Below are 20,517 nucleotides of genomic sequence, written 5' to 3'. Positions count from 1 at the left end.
TTTCCCCAGTTTTCAACACCATACTCCGGCGTTCTATACTGACTCCCCCTATTTTCACTTGCAGGTCGTTATCTAGTTTACGATTACCAAATACTATACATTTTGTTTTACCCATATTCAGAGATAGTATATTACTATCACACCATTTCTTTATCTTCTCAAGTTCCTGTGAAACCTGTCCCGATAGTTGCTGTAGGTTTTCCCCTGATGCCCATATGGTAGTGTCATCAGCAAATAAGACCATTTTCACTAAAGCCGAAACCTTGCACATATCGTTAATGTATAATATGAATAATTTCGGTCCCAAGACTGAACCTTGAGGCACCCCACATACAATGTCCAGATCACTCGACTGATGTCAGAAATTCATTCTGACATTTCTGTCATGATGTTTCACCTGCTGCTGTTTGAGCCCAGCTCTGCAAAGCTGGACTCTTCTCTTTGCTGCCTCCACTCTCTGTTTTACAGTAAAAGGTCTTGGTCTTATACTTGTATAGCGCCTTTCTATGCTTTTACAGCACACTCAAAGCGCTTTCACATTATTCAGCCATTTTAAGTGTGCTCCTTTGGGAAGGCATTGCCTAGTGTAATCGCCCAAAAGGGACATTACAATTTAAAAAAAGTGCACTCCAATTTGAACATCACAAGTTATCATCTCATAACGATAGCCTTCAGTGAGACAGTTAGCTATGATTGGTCCAGGTGATAGCTAGTTGCCTTGCATTACCTGGCGATACTGTGTTAGACAATTGTTAGACCTTAATGTGTTAGTAATGCAATTTAGTAAGATTCAAAGTCTGCTCTAGTCTGTTCTGTTTCAAGGTTAGCAGACAGAAAGTTGATTCTGAAAAGTGAAACATGACACCAATTGTTTTCCTGTATAAATCTTGTGTTAGAATATTATATCTGAATAAATGAATGAATGCCTTAGCTACACACCACGTGACAACATACACACACCTTGAGATTCTTCATTTTGTTATGACAACATAGAAACGCAGTGGAGCTCTAGATAAGAGAGGGAGTCTCGGACTGACTTCATCTGGGTAAGGGGTTAGCCCAAAACTTATAAATGTATTAGGCTCTGTGTGGCCAGGGACTCCACTTTCCAGCAGCCAGTGTGTGAGTTTCTGGAAGGGGGATCAACCCAAGTCGTGTTTGTAATTTTTACTTGTGGTTTAATAATAATTAGCTACACACCACGTGACAACATACACACACCTTGAGATTCTTCATTTTGTTATGACAACATAGAAACGCAGTGGAGCTCTAGATAAGAGAGGGAGTCTCGGACTGACTTCATCTGGGTAAGGGGTTAGCCCAAAACTTATAAATGTATTAGGCTCTGTGTGGCCAGGGACTCCACTTTCCAGCAGCCAGTGTGTGAGTTTCTGGAAGGGGGATCAACCCAAGTCGTGTTTGTAATTTTTACTTGTGGTTTAATAATAATAAAATAAATCAGCACTAAATGAAGAAAGATGGACTCATTCGTTATTCAGAGCTGTCCAGTTAAAGAACTGGGGTATTACAACTGCGCAGCATGACGCAAACGTGACAAGCTGCACATTGTTTGGAACCATATGCGGAAGGTTTTGCTGATGACACCTCCCACCCTGCACACTCCCACTTCAGACTCCTGACTTCAGGGAGGGTATCGGAGTCTTCAGGCCCACTCCACCAGACTTACAAACAGCTTCATTCACCAGGCTGTGATGAGGCTGAATGCTGTTCACTACCTCCACCCCCCCCTTACAGTGCACATAAAAGAACATTCTTTGAACAATTTTCAAAGTGATGAGAGGCAAATAATGTGGCACCTTCTGCATCACCTTGAAAGGCTGCAATACAAGGTCCTATGTTTTCTTTTCACTGGTCAGAAAAATATTTTTTGCACCTGTTTATTCATTCCCAACATCCCCTGTCTTTCCACTGTGTAGTCTCAGCCAGGGAGTTTTTAGTATAGGCTATGTGAAGGCTTATACGAGCTAAGACAAAATTCTAACACACCGCTGTTTTTCCCACTTCTTTTATCTTTTATACAAACTGACTTCATTTCAAGCACAGATGGTCTTTGAAAAGGTAAAGAAGTGAACATGCACCTGTGTTCATGGTCTGCTACAGCTTTAGTGTGGTCACAAAATTCTTAGGGTACATTAGGCATACCAATAAGATTTTATTAAATTACATTCTTTTGTTTTTTCAACTTTATGACAAACAAATCAGCAAATCAAATATGCATGGGCTGTGCACTGAATGTCTGTTAAATCGAAATAAACTCTAAAGAGTGTCAGCATGTTACGATGCCCTTTGATACAGTTAAGTCCAGTATATTCTAGTATGTTCCAAGCCCCATACGCCCACAGATCAGGTGTGAGAGCAACACATTCAGGTCTGTAATTAGGAGAGCTGATGGTTCACCATTAGATACAGGTGTACTTCACTTTGCTATAATTTATATCTAGATTCACTTTGTTCAGCCAAAATCATTCAATTAAGTAGTATGCTGATAAACAGTGGTGGGCTGGAACTGTACTACTACTACTGGCTACTTACAGTTTTGAGGCATCTGTACTTTCCTTGAATATTTTAATTTTCTGCTACTTCATACTTCAACTTCACTACATTTCAGAGACAAATATTTGTTTTACTCCACTACATTTATTTGTTTACTTATTAGAAGCAGATTAAGTTCAAAGCAAAAACGATATATACTGTAGGCCTGTGTGAAGGGTCACTTCACCTACATTACTAATAAATAAGAATATAATTATATCTGCTTCTCTTTAGTTGTTATCTGGTCATTTAGATGGCTTCAATTTGAAATAGCTTCTGAAATTTCAAAAGTATAATGCCAGTGAATAGACTTTAGTTTGTGGTACAGTGACAATTCACATCAACATCAACATTCCACTGAAGAAATAGTCCCTGTGAAACCTGCTGACAGTGTTGGCTGGGACACTCACAGCGTGCTCTCACAAATGACAGTATTGGAGCATGGTGTACGCTGATAACTTACATCAAAATGGTATCATTCAAAAATTAAATTTCAATAAACAACCATCATAATCTCTCAAAGAAATATGTTCATGTTTGTTGTCATTTACCAAAGTTTCTACAGAGTGCCAAAGAAATTATTCATTCAAACAAACCACTGTCCAAGTTTAATCACAGTTTGTAATATGACTGAACTTGACATCCAGAACATCTTGCTCGGTGACCTGAAAACACTCATGTACAAATTTTACAGACATTCGCTGGCATCTCACTCTAAGTGCACCTCTGAAGTTCCCTTTGATCTGATCCAAAGACAGAAAAGAAGTTGCCCTCCAGGGACCTACTTCCACTTTGTTCACTAATCTCGTTTGGTTGATTACATGGACGTCAAGTGCTCTGCACAAAGTGCTCATTAGTCCTGAAGTAAACAACACCCTCTGTTTCTGTTTGGTTTCCTAAACAAACTGAACCTCCAAATATTTGTAGTGTTTAAAGGACAGAAAATAACCTTAACTCTGACAAATTCAGAGAGTTTTGCAATTCAAAGTATCTTGAAAAGTGATCCGTTCTGCATTCAACTTTATCACTGTGAAATGAACAAACCAGCATTCTGCAAAGACTTTTGACTTTTATTTTTTACATGATTTACATTGCATGACTTACTTCTGCTTCAATACAAAATACAAGCCATAGCTTCAAAACAGATTTTACAAATCAAATGTATCAAAATTTAAAACATGTGGCCTTGAAATAACACCCAAGAGTCCTATGTTACAGCTTGACTTGTTTAACAGCAAATATTTCTGCCATCACACAGTAATCATGATAAATACAATTCAGAAGTTAAAGTTTCATATTAAATGTCAAGAAGTCACTTAAATAAGGCTTTTTCTGATTGAAAAACAATTAACTAGAAATGCTTACAGGGAACAGAAGTTATTTACAATTTATAAATATTTAAAAAAAAAGATAAACCACTAGTTCAACATTTGGGAAATACTCTTGTTCACCTGTTTCCTGACTGTTGTAAGAGAAGACTGATATCACAGCCATGTCTGTAAGCAAAATATGGAGCCAGCATTCGTTAGCTTTAGCACAGTGACTGAAAACAGCTGTCAGGTCCGCTTGGCGCAGCCTGCCTCTCTTCCTCCTTTCTCTCTCTCGACCTGCGGGATCTGCGCCTCAGCTGTGTTACATTCGGTAATTAGTGACTCGTTTGTCGGTGCGCACAGCTGAGGCGCATTCCAGTGATTACTGGATTACTCATTTAAACTCCAGTGATTACTGCCCTTCCTCATTTAAACTGCTTGCAGACGTCATCACCGGAGCATTACCTGTAGACATACCTGTATGCGTATGCGTATGCGTATGTGTCATACGTCTTTGATTTCCATGCTGACAGTTCTTGTGCTGTGGTTCTCTTTTGTACATTGTTTCCATGTGTTTAGGCATGTGTAATTTGTTTTCAACGCTGACAGTTCCTGTGCTGTTGATTTCTTTTTTTTCGTTCACTACACTGCTTCCCTGACGGCGTTTGCTAATCCTCCTGGTTGTTCTGTCTACTCACCTGTCCGTCCTAGTCCTCTAACTCTCCTGGTTCCTGCCGTTGTTCTGTCTACTCAGCTGCTTGTCCTGGTCTCCTCAACTGTCTCTGCCCTACCCTGGTTCAGTACTGTATATTGCCTCTTTTCTTTGTCTACGCCCATTAAAGCACCTTTTTTTCCACTAGCACCTGGGTCTGCACATTGAGTCCTACCTCAGTTCTCCCTCACCCTCCTGGTGAGGGGGACTCAACCTTAACAACAGCTAGTCTTGCTCAGTCCAAAGGAAACCAGCTCCCCCTCCCAGCACCCCTAAAGTCCACCAACTACTGCATTACAACTTGTTAGTTTAATTCAGAGGTGTAAACGCGGCCCATGATGGTTTCACTTTACATGGAGTTTTGTGCCAAAAGTAGTGACATCCTGGACTCTCCGCTGCTGCCTGTCAACCCCCTCAGTGACAACAGGACTCACGGAAGTCACTGCACCTGGCTAGGAAACAGTCTGGCACATAATCCCCCTTAATATGTCATGTGTTTTGCTACTTTTGGATAGAGTCAGGCTAGTTGTTTTTCTGCCTCCAATCTTTATGCAGTCTGGTGGTGGCTTCATATTTACAATACAGATACAGATTACATCAGTCTTCTCATGTAACTCTTGGCAATAAGGTGAATAAGCATATTTCCCAAAATGTGTGTTCCTTCACTCATTAAACCAAGTAATATCTTAAAGTGATACCCAGCATGAAAAAGAATGGCAGCAATACAGACTGTACACCTGTGTATAAAGCGGATGTGCTGTCAGTGTTCATTATGTCACTGCTAAGGGAAAGGGATATGTGACAGGACGCTTTATTCTAGCTGCATGCGATTCCTCCAGAGCAGTGTATTGTGAGCTATGATTTTAATTGAGCAAAGTGGATCACAAACTTTATACTTATCCACTGTGGTCAATAAATCCTCTCTGTAATGCTGCCGGACAGTGAATGACAGTCTTATTATGAAGCTGTTCCCGGCTCCATCACCACATGAGCAGTTGACTGTTGTGAAGCTGTGAACCATGAAATCATCACTCAAAGACTCCGACTAATATGATAAGTAAAAGGAGGAGGAAACCTGCAGCCCCTTATATGGCAAGGAAAAGACGTTTCTGCCAGAAAGAGAAGGACAGGGGAGTGTTTGCTTTTGAAGAACTGCATCACATATCCTTTAAACCATTCAGCTAAATAAATTAATTAATGGATATGTGGCTGGATGTTTGTGAATGTGGAAGTGCTGTTACCTCACTCTGTCATCAGAGTAGACCTCATCCAGGTTTTCTTAGTCCAACAGACAGGCCGACAATTAGTGCAATGACAGCAACCAGGACCAACAGGGCTAAGGCAACGATAATGTATTTCTACCAAGAGGAGAAGAGCCAGTTATTTGAACTTCAACTGAAAGTAGGGTACCATTAAAGAAGCTATAAACAGATACACTACGGTAGCTTTAAGCGATCACGTGGCTGAGGTTTGTCACTTGATGTTTTAAATCTTGTATAACTGAGATGTACAAATGTTTGTATTTGTGGCAATTTATTAACACAGAAAGAAAGACATACCCTCCGGGATTTCTTCTGGTATCTCACTGCTTTTTTGGTCTCTTCCTTTGCACGGAAAACATATTCGACCGCATTGGAAACATTCTTTTCAATGTTGTTAACCATCTCCCCCTGTTATTAATGAGAGAATCCAAATGCTTTTATTTATTATGTCTAACAAATGAACTTGGTATTACTGGTAAAGAAACATTGTGGCTACATATTAATCCACTTCTGAGATCAGAGGAAATACTATATCACAAAGTACACATTATTTGACAGATTCCTAATTGATAAAGAGTGGCTTTTACCTATGAAAGTTTCCAGTGAGAATTACCTGAGTTTCTACCAGCATTGCCATGTCCATGAACATTGCATGGAGCTCTCTGACGCTCGACTCCAGACGCATGATGTCCTGGTGTCGTGACTCTATCTCATTCACAGCCTGGCGTGAAATCTGGGAATCAGAGATGATCTGAGAAAGAAGGAGAGACAGACATGGTTAAGAAATCTGGGAATCAGAGATGATCTGAGGAAGAAGGAGAGACAGACATGGTAAAAAATCATCCATAAACAGCAAACACATTTCCAAAGGTGTGTAAAAACACATACTACTCCATGTTAAATGGTTTACTTCTGCTCGCCCACTAGATGGCAGTAATAGCCTTTAAACCTACAACAAGACTATGCTGTACATTAAGAATGAGAAAACTTACATCACATGTGAAGATGGATGGATTTCCACTTTCTAACATGTCCTCTAGTTCTTCGTTGGTAGTTACTCTTCCAGCTAAAACAATTTAAAAAAAAAAGGCGAGAAGTGATTATATCTAGCAATTGTATGAATTAATTACTTTATGGTTTACCCAGCAACAGATTTGATGTGGTTGTTTGCCCACAGTCACCTCCATGTACTTGAAACATTAAACTTAAACACTGATGAAAACTGAGTAAAACATAGTACAATAAAGCAACGCTTTTTAAAATTAATAGGCCTTTTTGACAGCAGACATTTTGCCGTGTTGGAGTATGAAAAACATAGGGGTAACTGACAACATCGCCACTAGCCTGTTCTATTGAAATGTCCCAGTAAGCCATAACTCTGTAACAGCGAGCCAGGACATGAACCTAGTTGTGGCATACAAGGTACTGCAGTAAACTGGTTTAAATCCTATCTGACCAACAGGACCTTCTCAGTTAGCCTCAGAAGTTTTACATCCTATACAGCACTTTGGTCAATTCATGTTGTTTTAAATGTGCTTATAAAAAAAACTTGAAACTAAACCGGCTAAATGGAAGTCACCCTTCATACACTTTATTAGTGGTGCAAAAATTATAATATAAAACAACTATCTGTGACAAATAATGAATTATCTAATGTACTCCATCAGTAGTGAGTGTTGCACAAGTGATAATAATGTAAACAACAAATGTTTGTACTTAGCCCTGGTACAATGTATACTGTTGTGTGTGTGTGTGTGTGTGTGTGTGTGTGTGTGTGTGTGTGTGTGTGTGTGTGTGTGTGTAATCCCAGGGTAATACATTTGCCTGGTAGAGTTGTGCATCTGCTGTGTCTCTTCTGACTGGGCCAACTAAAAAAATTATGTCTCTACAGGCGACACCACTACAATCCTAATGCTGATTTTCAGAGATATATATGATGTACTGTACTGCTTAGTGAAATGACTACTTAAGGTGCTATTCCAACTGTAAAACCTGATAATGGGTTTGACAGTGTTAAAGTAAAGAGCACTGAGGGTTACTTCTGAAGTTAGGAGACACTGTGAGACTTTTTTTTAGGAGCCAAATGATTTGGAGTTTTGGAGGCTAAGGAAAAACTCTAAATGTCAGCGCAACAGTTGTAAAAATGCATCAGAGATCTGTTAATTTAGATGATTTATTGTTCAATTATAGTCATCATAAGATTCCTCATGTGTCCGGCACACCTGGCCAATAAAGCAGACTCTGATTCTGATTAGAGCTGTTTGAAATACAGCTGATGAAACTCTATAATCAGAAAGCTTTCTTTTCCTGAAGCCATGCCTGCTGTTGTACAGCATTCTCCCTGGAGAGACAGACCTCTGTGCAGGTGCTTTCTGTGTGTCACATGCCTTTTGTGATCACCTATTCCTCAGAGAGACAGAGCTGAACCGAGCAAAACACATCACCACCAGCAGCTCATCAACAAACATCCAACATAAAAGGTGTCACTTCTGAATGATGTAAACTGTAAGTCTGGGACAGTGCAGGTCCAGGAGCACGTAGCCATGTCAAAGACAGGTAGACTGCTGCCGCTGAGCCCTCTGCCTGTTTCCCAGGCAACACAAACACAGTGAGGCGTCTCCGGTATCAGGCTTTCTGCCTGCAGTGTGGCGAAGCCTCTCATGAATGCTTGCTGCAGGGACTGTGGGAGACAGTCCTAGCTTTTGCCTTTCACTTTTGTCTCCTGTTACTCATGTACACAGTAGTGCCCCTGATACACACTGGATTTGCACTTGTTTGTCACCGTAATTCTGAGCAGAGGTGACCAAACACACGCCTCAGACTGGTGGAGGTTATGTGGTTGTCTATTTACAAAGACAAACATGTTGAACACAACTTAAAACTAATAAGCTTGTATTAATGCTATTATACCTACTGTACATACTAACTTATAGTGTATATTTAATAGTTTTCATTATGCTAAATCTCACTTAACTAAATGTAGATTCTGTAGATTATGCTATAGACAGTAAAGGTGCTGTTTAACAGATCCTTAATTCTGGTTTGTCAAACATAACCCTGGAAGGTTATGTGTCTTGATATAATCAGTTGATCATTTCTGCTACTTCAACTACTGCTCATTTACGTTCCATCAAAATTCTCACAAAACACTGAAAGTCCAGTGTCTGGATGTGATCGGGTGTGATTTTGGTATGCGCAAAAGGAAAAACCCTGTCTTGTCCTGCTGCTGGTCTGTTTATCAACTGTTAGGTTAGTGTCCAGAGAAGCGAAGAGGAAACCAGGGTGGTCTGTTTCCTGGATCCTGCCCTAACAAAGCCTCAGGATTCTATCTGTTACTCTTTACCTCCAGACTTTCAAATCTAGCACTCACAAATCTTGTACCACACGACCAAATTCGAGCTACTCAAGCATCTGTACTAGCATTCTACCTCAATAATAATTATTTAAAAGCTTTAAAGGCTATTCTCTAAATATAACCTGGAATTTCAGGGTCACGGGAGTCTTATTTGTCACTTACTTATCTCCAGCTGTCTCTGGATCCTTCCTTTGCTTCTTTCCCGAAAGGACACTTGAGCCTCATTGTACTGGGTCATGGCCTCCACAAACTTCCTGGAGAGAACTGTGTGCTGAGGTGAAAACACAGTGACTGAGGGTGAGAATGCAGGCATTTCAAACTGCAGACTTTTATAACTTAATACCTCATAGAGGAGTTCTGTGAAAGATGCTTCGATTGTTGCAATTAAAAGTATATTTTAATAGGTATTTCTATGCAAGGTTCAGAATTACACACACAGACAAAATGCGATGCCAGACACATATTGAATTGAATATCACATATTGAATGTAATATGTGTGTATGTGAGGAATTAGCAGTCACTGGTTTGTTTCCTGACCTGTGTTTTCTGGATCCTGAAGTCAACAGAGGATCTGTTAGCTACATCATCTTTGGGCATACTTTGCTCCATGGCTTCAGAGGGAGAGAGAGTTATGAGCATTTTCAGCTTCATCATGTAGTCGGTAAATATCAAAGTGAGATAATAATCACGTCATGGTTCGACTCACATTTTAGTTTGGCTTGCACCACATTGGCAGTGCCTTTGATATCGTGGGTTAATGCATCCAGTTGATCCTTTGTTCCTTCACACACACACACAGGAAGCACGTCGGACTGGGTTTGTTAATTGGAAAAAATAATGCCATCTAGCTAATCACTGTGAATCTGCCTCCTGTAAATATTGGATTTACTATGATATCATCCGGTAACTTGGCAACAACCTGCAGTGTTACACAGGTCCTACAGCACAACACATGAGCCTTTTAGTTCTCTGGTGTTTGTTTTTCCACATCTTGTTATATGTTACAACCACTGATGACGTCATGGCAGTGTAAACTGGGTAATAATGAAAAATAGGACAGCACTCCAATAAACAGATTGTTTATCCTAAAGTCGTACGGACGTTTCTGGGCACACATCCTTCCTCAATGTCTGAACCAGCAAGAATACTGCAACTAAGCACAGGCGAACTCAATCAAGTGCAACTGCGTATCCAGTAGGGACACTTGTAAATCACATGATCATCAAAAAATACCAGACAAGCCCAGCATCACAAATTCAGTGAGAAAGTTTGAACTGCTCGTTCAGACCAGAGCGCATTAAAGTGCCCTAGTGATGAATCTATTGAATCCAGTAACTTTTTTTCTTGGTCACCTCCATGTCTAGGAACGTGAACAACTTCAGTGCCTATAAAACATAAATCACTGGCTGTGTTTAAAATGCCTGGCAACTGCTAGGCGATTGCTAAGCATTTCAATGCCCTCTGGTCAGACCAAGGAACTTAATTTGTGATGCTGGGCTTGTCTGGTATTTTCTAAAGATGTGATTTACAAGTCTCTCTGTTGGATACACGGTTGCACTTGATTGAGTTATATAGGTGCAGTATTGTTGCTGATTCGCACACCGAGGAAGGGCATCAGCCTGAAACGTCTAGGCTACAGTATGTAAGAATGATTATAATAATTCAGGGTTGAGTGTGTTTTCTTATTATCAATGTAAACTGGGGAGCACTGGTCTAGCAGTGTCCCCAGGCCTGAGCTCCAACAATGAAAACAAACATTTGCAAATGACAGCATAATTAGATCTCGTATTTTTAAAAGATGGTCCGAGTCAGAGCCAGCACTAAAATGGTGTGTGAACTTTGGAGGCAAACCTGCCGTTTTCCTCACAGGTTTCATCCAGGCAGCCAAACATTTACAGTGAGGAGGGAACTATAACAACGTTAGTGAAGCATTTGTTGTACTGTCACTCTGTCTCAAATGCTCAGCCAAAAAGTTTCAAGACCCTTGAAAGCACCAACACTGAAATTCAAATGCTCTGTCTCCATCCTCATTTCTTATAAAGACACACACTTACTTTGATCTGTGTTGGGTGCAGACAGAATCATGCTGTGAATCTTCCTCACCTCTTCCACTTGGTAGGAGAGCTTATCAAGGAATCCCCTGACTTCTTCCACCTAAATCAACCAAATAAAAAATCAATCAGTATGTTGGATCACCCTATTTAAGAAAACCAGCACACATTATTCAGTAAAACCCACCCTTCTGAAGAAGCTCTCCATGAAGGCATCTCTGTCCACTGTGACTGCAACATCCTCCTCTGCTTGGGTCCAGCTCTGTAACGATGTCAAATGCTGTTTGAGTGACTTTTTGTGCAGCCAGAGAGTTTTACCTGTCAAGGTCTTTCCAAGTAAAGCATGAAAAGACACTTACAGCAGTCAACTCGGCCAGTCGATCCTTCATCACACCGATCAGCTGAGCGCGTCTCCTGGCCAGGTAACTAATAAAACACCCACTGAGTCATCGGTAAGCTTCCATGTGCACAGGACTGAGGTCGAGATAGTCGACTTCAGATGAGTTGACCTGAGAAACGCGGCAGCCCTACATTAACGGAGTTAGGGAAGAGCGCGTCACATGGAAAAGTTTAATCCTATCTGAGTTTTGAATAGTAGGAGCTCTACAAAATAAAAGCCTAATTGTTTTAGGTCTGCTCTGTTTCGATCATTCTCATCGTACCACGGCAACAGATCTGTAACAGCTCCACACTATCTGTTTCCCCCCTGGACACGCCTTTTCTCCTGCCTCTCTCTCTTCCTCGCTCCCTCTATCTCCGCCTCGGGAGGGCAGAAACTAGTCCAACCTCAATTCAATTTGATCAGACCATTATGACAAACTAACCAAATTAGAGTAATATTATTCTATTTTTGACTGGTGGAAGGTACAAGGCCATATTATATTGCCTCCATTAAACACTACTGTTAAGTAGCCATCACTGTCTCCATGTTCACTAGTCTCTTGTGATTTATAATATGAAAAACAACGATGTTTTTTTTAAATCAACAGCAAACACACCACCAGCCAGTTACATGAGAGGGGTATAAATAATAGATGGGGCAGGGTGGTGACTAAACTGCTGACACGCGGTGTCGCTGTTTACCTTGATATGTATGCAAAGGTGACTTGGGGAGCTTGTGACGGGGCTGGTACTGCTGCTGATGACGTCCCCACCTGTGGGTATGGCCCAAATGATTCAGGAACAACGTTTTTCTACGCTACATCATTTCATACATCACAGTAGCAGGACATACAGTGTGTGATAAGTGTTTTTTATTTAGTGTATCTCCCTTCACCTTCCCACATTGGTACCAATAAAAACGTTTCCAGTGATTTCTGGGGGTGTTGTCCTGGACCCTAATTTAATCCAATATCCAAATTATCCATGAGACCGCATGTTTATACGCATCGTTTATCGAAACAGTTATTGGATTCATTGCATCTCTGGAGCTATTTGGGCCGCACTGGGTAAATCCTGATCTCATTCATTCCCCGCGCAGTCTCCAATTTCGCACAAATAATGCCATTTACGCACAGCACTGACGCTCCTCCTCAGAAGATCCAAAAATGACATCACGTTTTGCAATTCCCACGTTCAGCCCAACAGCACAGTACGCCTCCTCGGACCATCTAGGCTCCTGGCTATTTCCAGATGCAGGCACAGAAACTCGCAGACACTGGTTCAGCATAGGAATATCGATCACGGATGACACTTTTCTGCACGGTGGAAGTTGGGCTCCAGATTATCATGAAAGGGCAACGGCATGGCAGAACACTAAATTAATTTCTTTTTATAGTGAACTACTGTTATTATTTATATGTGTTTTTAGGTTTGGACACATGGACTTATCAGAAGTTTTCACATCTATAATGAGTGTCCCCTCCTGGATTCATCTTTATTTGGGGATTTAACAATTGTTTTAGAAAATACTCTAGGATATATTGTACATTTTTTGAGAAACTATGGCATTTTCTTTGCAAACTCACCTTTTTACAGTTTTTATCTCCTGTGTTAAGGTAAGCTTATAAAAGACATTGCACAAACACCCTGTGATCATCTGTTGAAGCCTTATATATCCATTTGCTTTCATCACAGGTTTATGCTCATGTGGTACAACCTGCAAAGCATCCAGGTAGTAATGAATTTTTGTATGTATGTATGGCGTGATTGCTATCAGTTTTCCATGCTGTTTTAAGTTGCCACATTTGAATAAGATGACATTAGACAGCTATATTTTGGACCACACAATGAACGGTGAAAATATAGTGTGCTAACTTTCAAGCCACAGGATGTTATTAGTTTGTTCACACTCTTCTCACTAATCAAAACAGTCCACTACATGAACAAGTTTTGTTGAGTTCATTATTATCAACATTTAATCTCCCCCAAATCCAAAATGGATTGAACTTTTAATAAAGCGCCTGATAGGGGGAAAGCTCTTTCTGGATGTTTGTTTACCCGTGACCTCTCCATCCAGGCTTGCAGGTGTTGGCCACAGCCTCACACTACTGGCCTCTGGATGCTGTGGACGGAATCCATGAACTATGGGACCAGATCGGAAACAAACCAGGCTATGTTAACGGAACTAACATAAGTATGTGCATGTGTAAACAGACTGTATATAGTCATGGGAATGCACCACCTGAATGCCTGTTTCTTCTGAGTGCTCGTTGCATGGTCTCAAGCTGGTTTTCACCAGCCACCTTCCAACCACAGCCATCATGCTTTACAATGTATTAAGATCTTTTATATTATATGTTGTTTGCTATTGAAATTATAGGACAAATATCTGGCGTGTTTAGTAATGTGTAATTTAAAATGTTGCAGTACTTTACATATAGTATCCTATAATCTGTAGCTGGTAAAAGTCTGACAAAATGTAAGGGATAGCTCTTTGTGTCTGCAAATTTTCAGTCATCCAGGTCATAGTAAGCTGAAAAAACATAGAAAAAAATCATCTGGACTTGGTTTTCAAGCCTCTTGGATGAGTGATGAAATGTCTTAAAAACCAAATGTCTTCTATGTAAAAACAAGCCAAGATGATTTTTTTCTATGTTTTTTCAGATTTTTTTTTTTTTTTTTTTAATTGGTGAAGTGAACTGAAAGATAATTACTTATTTTCTATAAGTGCAAGTTTAAAAAAGGATATTATTGAAGAGGGATCAGGTATAGACTGGGGCATGATGTGTGGAGTCACTCTGAGTTCTGTTTGAGCGCTGCCACCGTGCACTCAACTCAGCATCACTCTGTCTCATACCTGCACACCACGTCCCTCCCATTGTCTTCCTTCTCACTGGTCTCTTGTGTCTCATGTAGGTGTGAATCACTGTTTTTCTCTGTTGTCTTTGTCCAGCTCTCAGAGTCCACAACCATACTGTGCTCCCTTCTTCCCATAACTCTTCCTATGTGTGTACCAATGACTCTGCCTACACTAACATTTCTGCAACAGTAGGTGAGGATCAGTCACTTTCCGCTCACTGAAATTCATCTGTTCATCCCCCACGGCTTTCTGTTGTCCTCTCTGTATTTACACACAGCTGAGCACAGCCTTTTATGCTTTCCTCTAGTCTTTTGTCTGTGCAAGTCAAAGTGAGGAATTCAAAGGCTTTTATTTATTTTTACTGTTCACTGACTTTAGTCAAACTAGAATTGCAACATATTGATTTGTTTAAGCCGCTCTATTAATGCCTGTAGGTTGTTTTATAGAATACCAAGAAAGTTGTAAAATCTGCATTTTCATCAGTTTCATCAATTTATGATTAGTTGTCTATAAAGGGAGTTTGGATAATGTGTTGCACAAACCAATAACCAAGAATTTTGACTATTTGGCACTAAATAGACCTACTGGCTGCAAAACACTGCTTGGCATTTTCAGGCTATGCAATGCCCTAGTTCTGTTTGTTGTCGCAGACATTGTTGAAGGAATGGTCAACAAGGGCATCTTTCTGAATGGAGATAATGGCGGTACCTTTCTTCACTTTGGGAACTACCAAAACACTTGCATTAGTGACCCAACTTTGTGTGGCCCTCAGGGTGAGTACACTCTAGTTTATGTATACAATAATGTGGCAAAAATGATAATAAATCAAATTATTTTATTTACTATGTCAGTCTTAATGGTTACACTTGCTTTTCCATGTTGTTCTAGGGATTACTTTTTCCTTTTTTTGGAAAAACCATGAGGCAGAGTCACGTTTTGCTGTAGCCTCTGGAGGGAAAGTTATCTCCAATGGCTTCTCTGTCTATATCAATAACTTTGGAGGATATGTGGAGTTTTACACTCGAGGCAACAACCACAGATGGAAGGCTAACATCAGAGTTCCAGGTGAATGAATCAACCTTTACATTGCAGTTCTTTAAGTTACATTTCCCCTAAGCATCCATGAATAGTGTACTGTATTTTAGTCTTGGTGATATATTGCTTTTTTTTTATCATAAATTGTTAGTTATGTTGTTGCATTCAAGGTTTAGTTAACTCAAACCAGATGTAACCACAGCCTTTTGATTTGGCTAGTAAAGGATGTTGCTGTATCATAAAACATAGTTATTAAGGAGATGCAGTTTAGCATCTAACCATAAGTGCAATAACAGCAGTGCAGAGTGCACAGTATCTACAGTATCTTTGTTCTGGAGGCTCCTGAAGCGCCTCCCAGAGGGCAGGAGGTCAAACAGTTTGTGAGCAGGGTGAGAGGAGTCTTTGAGAATACTGTGAGCATATCGGAGACAGTGTTCCCTGTGGACACCCTCAGTGGATGGAAGTGGAGTCCCTGTGATGCGTTGGGCAGTTTTCACCACCCGCTGCAGCACCTTGCGGTCGGAGACAGAGCAGTTTCCATACCAGACTATGATACAGCTGGTCAGGATGCTCTCGATGGCACAGTGGTAGAGGTCCACCAGGATGGCTGAAGACAGGTGGTTCTTCAGTGTCCTCAGGAAGAAGAGGCGCTGGTGAGCCTTCTTAACCAGGCTGCGGGTGTTGGTTGTCCAGGACAGATCCTCTGAGATGTGGGACCCCAGGAATTTGAAGCTGGAGACACATTCAACAATCATCCTGTTAATATGGATCGGGACATGTGTGCCTCCTTTCTCCCTCCTGTAGTCCACAATGAGCTCCTTGGTCTTGTTAGTACTAAGGAGCAGGTTATTGCAGCGCACCACATGACCAGGTGCAGTACCTCCCCCCTGTAGGCTGACTCATTGTTGTTGCTGATGAGGCCGATCACCATGGTGTCTTCTGCAAACTTGATGATGGTGTTGGAGCCATGCAGATCCCTGCAGTCATGGGTGAAAAGGGAGTAGTGGAATGGGCTCAGCACACAGCCCTGCGGTACGCCAGTGTTGAGGATAATGGTGGAGGAGCAGGTATTGTCTGACCTAACATGCTGAAGCCTGTTGGTAAGAAAGTCCAGAATCCAGTTGCAGAGGGAGGTGCTCATGCCCAGGTCACCAAGTTTGGTGGTTAACTTGACCGTGTTAAATGCTGAGCTGAAGTCCACAAACAGCATTCTTGCATAAGTGTTGTTGTCCAGGTGTCTGAGTACAGAGTGCAGTGCTATGGAGACTGCATCCTCCATGCTCCTATTCCTTCGGTAAGCAAATTGGTGGGGGTCCAGTGTGGGTGGGAGACAGGTCATCAGGTGTGCCAGGACCAGGCACTCGAAGCACTTCATGACAATGTGTGTGAGTGCTACAGGGTGGTAGTCATTCAGGCATGTCAGGGTGGAATGTTTCGGCACTGGCACAATGGAGTTGGTTTTGAAGCACGTCAGCACAACTGCTCGGGTGAGGAGCATTTTAAAAATGTCCGTAAAGACACCAGCAAGCTGTCCTGCAAATGCCCTGAGCACGCGTCCAGGACTCCCATCAGGGCCAGCAGCCTTGTATATGTTGATCCAGCTCAGAGTAGCATACACATCAGTGGAGGTCAGTGTGCGTGATTGGTGGTCTGCGAAGGGTCTGAACTTGATAGCTGTCTCCTTGTTGTCCCGGTTGAAGCAAGCATAGAAGTCATTTAGTTCATTGAGGAAGGAGACATTTGTGGTTGTTGGGGTGGAGTTGCTGGGCTTGTAGTCACTGATAACCTGGATGAAATGTCAAACACTGTAATGGTCAGAGTATGACCAATACCGTCAATTCAATTTCTAAAATAAAATGTGTATTGTAATGAGATGAAATGATGTGTTTTGACAAAGGAAAATAATCCATATGAGGATAACACCATGTGAAATGCAATGTAATCAGTGTTCTGGTCACAGGGCATCATATCTTCATTTTGATTTGAGTGAGGATCAGATGACATCTTGTTCTTATATTGTGTGACATAATGTTAAACTGTCAGTTCTCCTGCATTTCACATGTCAGTACAAGTTTGGTTTTGATGTCAGTGAAGACTATGAATGTTACATTTTAAATGGTCTACACTCAGTACATGAAGAGGTGAAAAAGAGAGTTTAAATGTTTTAGAAGGGGTGGTCTGGCACATATGGTTCATATTTTAACCACAAATGAGACTGTGTTCTGTTTGTTTTCTCACAAATGTTTTCAAACAGTGAATCTACTGTATTTTCTTTTGGGATTCCTTCAGAGAAACATTGTGAAATTCATTGCTAAAAGCCAATATGAACCGTTGCCTTCAGTTCTTAGGGGCACACAGGATCTAATAGAAAAAGTTTAAAGTTGAAACAGACTACAAATCTATTTGTCATCTGACAAAAAAATGTATCAAAAACCAAGCTACTTTTTGATTTTGTGATTATTTTGTATTGTTGTAAAACTTTGGTGACCCATCAACTTTTCATTTAGTGCCGTTCAGTATAAGGCCCAGTTTGTCTATAGACAATGTTGCTTTTGTGTATGAATAGATAAATACCTGCAAAGATAATGACATCAGCCACAGCTGTTTATGTTTTGCGGTAATTAGTGGTGAGTAGCTGTACCTGCTAGCTATTTGAGCATTGTTATTGTTAGCATTTAGCAGCGCCTCACAGAGCTGCTAGCATAGCTGTAGACGTCAGTCAAAATGCAAACGCTTTCTGGTTCTAGCTTTTCATTTTTTATTTTATTTATTTATCAATTTATTTATTTTGGCAGCTATGGCAGTAAGCTAAATGTATTTGAGTTTTAGACTGTTGTTTAAACAATACAAGCAATGTCACCATGCTGTGGGATGTAACAGTGGTCATTTTTCTTTTTTTATTTATTTTTACATTTAATTAAATACACAACATAAATCTAAAACAGTCACTACAAAATCAGCTGCGTGCTCACACACACACACACACACACACACACACTGTATTTGTACTTCTGTCCTTGTGAGGGCACTCACTGACATAATGGGGCGACTGTGGTTCAGTGGGTAGAGCGGTTGTTTCCCAGTGGGTTGGAGGTTCAAATCACGGTGCCTGTAGTCCACATGTCAAAGTGTCCTTTGGCAAGACACTGAACCCCCAAGTTGCCCCCGATGGTTAGAGCCATCGGTATGAGTTGGTGCCACAGATGGCTTCCTCGGTTCTGTACCAGAAACAGATTCCTTGTGTCTGTAACATACTTGGCCAAATAAAGGTTATTATCCTTATAATGCATTCCCTAGCCCCTTCAGCACTACATGCCGTCCCCTAATACCTAATTCTAACCTGAATGCTAAGTCTTAACCATCAAAAGGCTGTTTCAGAAAGTGAGGACCAGCCAAAATATCCTCACTTTCCAAAAATGTCCTCACTTTGTAGCAAAACAAAACAAAAACATTTTTGGTTCTCGCTATATAGCAAGTACAACACACACACACACACACACACACACACCAAGTCAGAGGTTACATAGCCGATTATTCATGAGACCATTGCATCATTTAAGAAAAACGCACACATTTTGTCTTCATTTTTCCACTGGTTCAACAACACTGTCAATATGAACCGTTTCTGAATCCCAACAGTGGACATTTTTCAAAACTTTCTGACAAATGTACCAATGGATTTATTGACTGAAAAAATAATCTTTAGATAATTAGTTGCAGCAAAAAAATTACAGAACTTATATGTTCCACTCACTCACTTTCAGCAAAGTAGTGCTTAAGATGTGAAGTCAAATTAATACAGGAACCTCTGCGTCCTGCTCAGGTTTTGATAATTTCCCCATTCTGTTTCTTTAGCTCCAATCACCCACCTTTGCAACCTTAACATTTGTAGGGTATTTTTAAAAAAACAGCTAGTTATTTTTTAAATGTGCCATTATTCTGTTCTGGTCTGTCTTTCAGGGCCCTACTGGACCCACATTCTCTTCACATGGACAAAAATGGATGGTCTGAAGGTTTACATCAATGGGACCTTCACTGCTGGTGACACAGCTGGTGGTGTCTCAGAGAATTATGGCGACCCCTACCCTGACCTTGTCATTGGAACTGGCAGCGACAAGGCCTATGGTCACTATGTAACAGGCGCCTTTGACGAGTTTGTCATCTGGGAAAGGGCTCTTTCACCTAGAGACATTTTGCTCTACTACAATGCAGCCATAGGTAGGACATCACACTCCACTGGAAATTATTTCCTGTCATTCTGGGATATTGCATGTCTATTAAAATGTCTCCCCCCTCTTGACTCTGCAATGTGGAAACAGGTTAAAAATGTGTTTTCTATTCTTGTCTGTCTATCCACTGCCTTCATGCATAAAAGCAAGAAATTATTCAAATAAACCCTACTTCCCTCAAGTATGAAATATTTTCAAGACCTTCCACTACATGAGCGCCATGGTTCACATAGTTCTGACACCTTATCAATGTTTATTAAAGTGCAGAGGCATGCTGGGTTGCAGGGGGCACATCATCTAACATGCTTAGACAAAAACCCCAGACTATTGTCTGTTTTTGTTCTCTTGTTGTTTATTTCCTTAGGTCAGTAAAGTGCCATAAATGGACAAAACATGTTGACATTTATAAGAACTTTGAAACAATTTCATGCCCTTATGTCATAATCTATATTACCACATTTCCTGGCAGTCTGATAAATATTCAGAACTTCATGAAATGTACCTTTTTGGCTAGTAAGGTAAATTGTTCTTGTGTTGTGTTTGAAACATAAGTGATGGTGCACTCTGTTTCGTCCATTATGTACAGTGTAATAGCACAAAAAAACTATTACTGTGTATTGCTGTCAACAGGTAACAACAGATGAAGCATAAAGTGTTGACCTTTTCCTCCAGTTGTTACCAAAAGCAGTATATTCCACAGACCATCATAAGGCATAAAGACTGAATGTTATGGTTACAGAAAAGTATTTTTACCTCTCCGCAGCACAC

At 40.7% G+C, this 20,517-nt stretch overlaps 2 protein-coding genes across 2 annotated transcripts in view; one reads left to right on the top strand and one right to left on the bottom strand.

Moving 5' to 3' along the window:
- Window positions 1-4,273: 4,273 nt before the first annotated feature.
- stx2b (syntaxin 2b) lies at window positions 4,274-11,932 on the bottom strand. The gene is made up of 11 exons (XM_020590299.1): window positions 11,604-11,932; window positions 11,432-11,506; window positions 11,248-11,347; window positions 9,900-9,974; window positions 9,731-9,804; window positions 9,355-9,463; window positions 6,830-6,903; window positions 6,451-6,588; window positions 6,135-6,245; window positions 5,817-5,933; window positions 4,274-5,684 (listed from the first exon to the last, which is right to left on the bottom strand). Exons 1-10 carry the CDS (start codon window positions 11,631-11,633, stop codon window positions 5,841-5,843), a joined length of 879 nt encoding a protein of 292 aa, XP_020445955.1. The 5' UTR covers window positions 11,634-11,932; the 3' UTR covers window positions 4,274-5,684; window positions 5,817-5,840.
- A 1,766-nt stretch (window positions 11,933-13,698) lies between these two features.
- The window catches only part of adgrd1 (adhesion G protein-coupled receptor D1), a gene marked incomplete at its 5' end in the record, with an annotated part of 31,802 nt that continues 24,983 nt past the window's right edge, over window positions 13,699-20,517 (top strand). The window contains 4 exons of the mRNA XM_020590422.1: window positions 13,699-13,819; window positions 15,136-15,258; window positions 15,374-15,550; window positions 19,481-19,738. Of these exons, the coding sequence (XP_020446078.1) occupies window positions 13,699-13,819; window positions 15,136-15,258; window positions 15,374-15,550; window positions 19,481-19,738 (679 nt within the window). The remainder of the gene's footprint in view (window positions 13,820-15,135; window positions 15,259-15,373; window positions 15,551-19,480; window positions 19,739-20,517) is intronic.

The sequence above is a fragment of the Monopterus albus genome, unplaced genomic scaffold, assembly GCF_001952655.1.
Source record: "Monopterus albus unplaced genomic scaffold, M_albus_1.0 scaffold12.1, whole genome shotgun sequence".
In the NCBI taxonomy this organism is placed as follows: Eukaryota; Metazoa; Chordata; class Actinopteri; order Synbranchiformes; family Synbranchidae; genus Monopterus; species Monopterus albus.
This window is presented reverse-complemented; position numbering and strand designations above follow the sequence as displayed.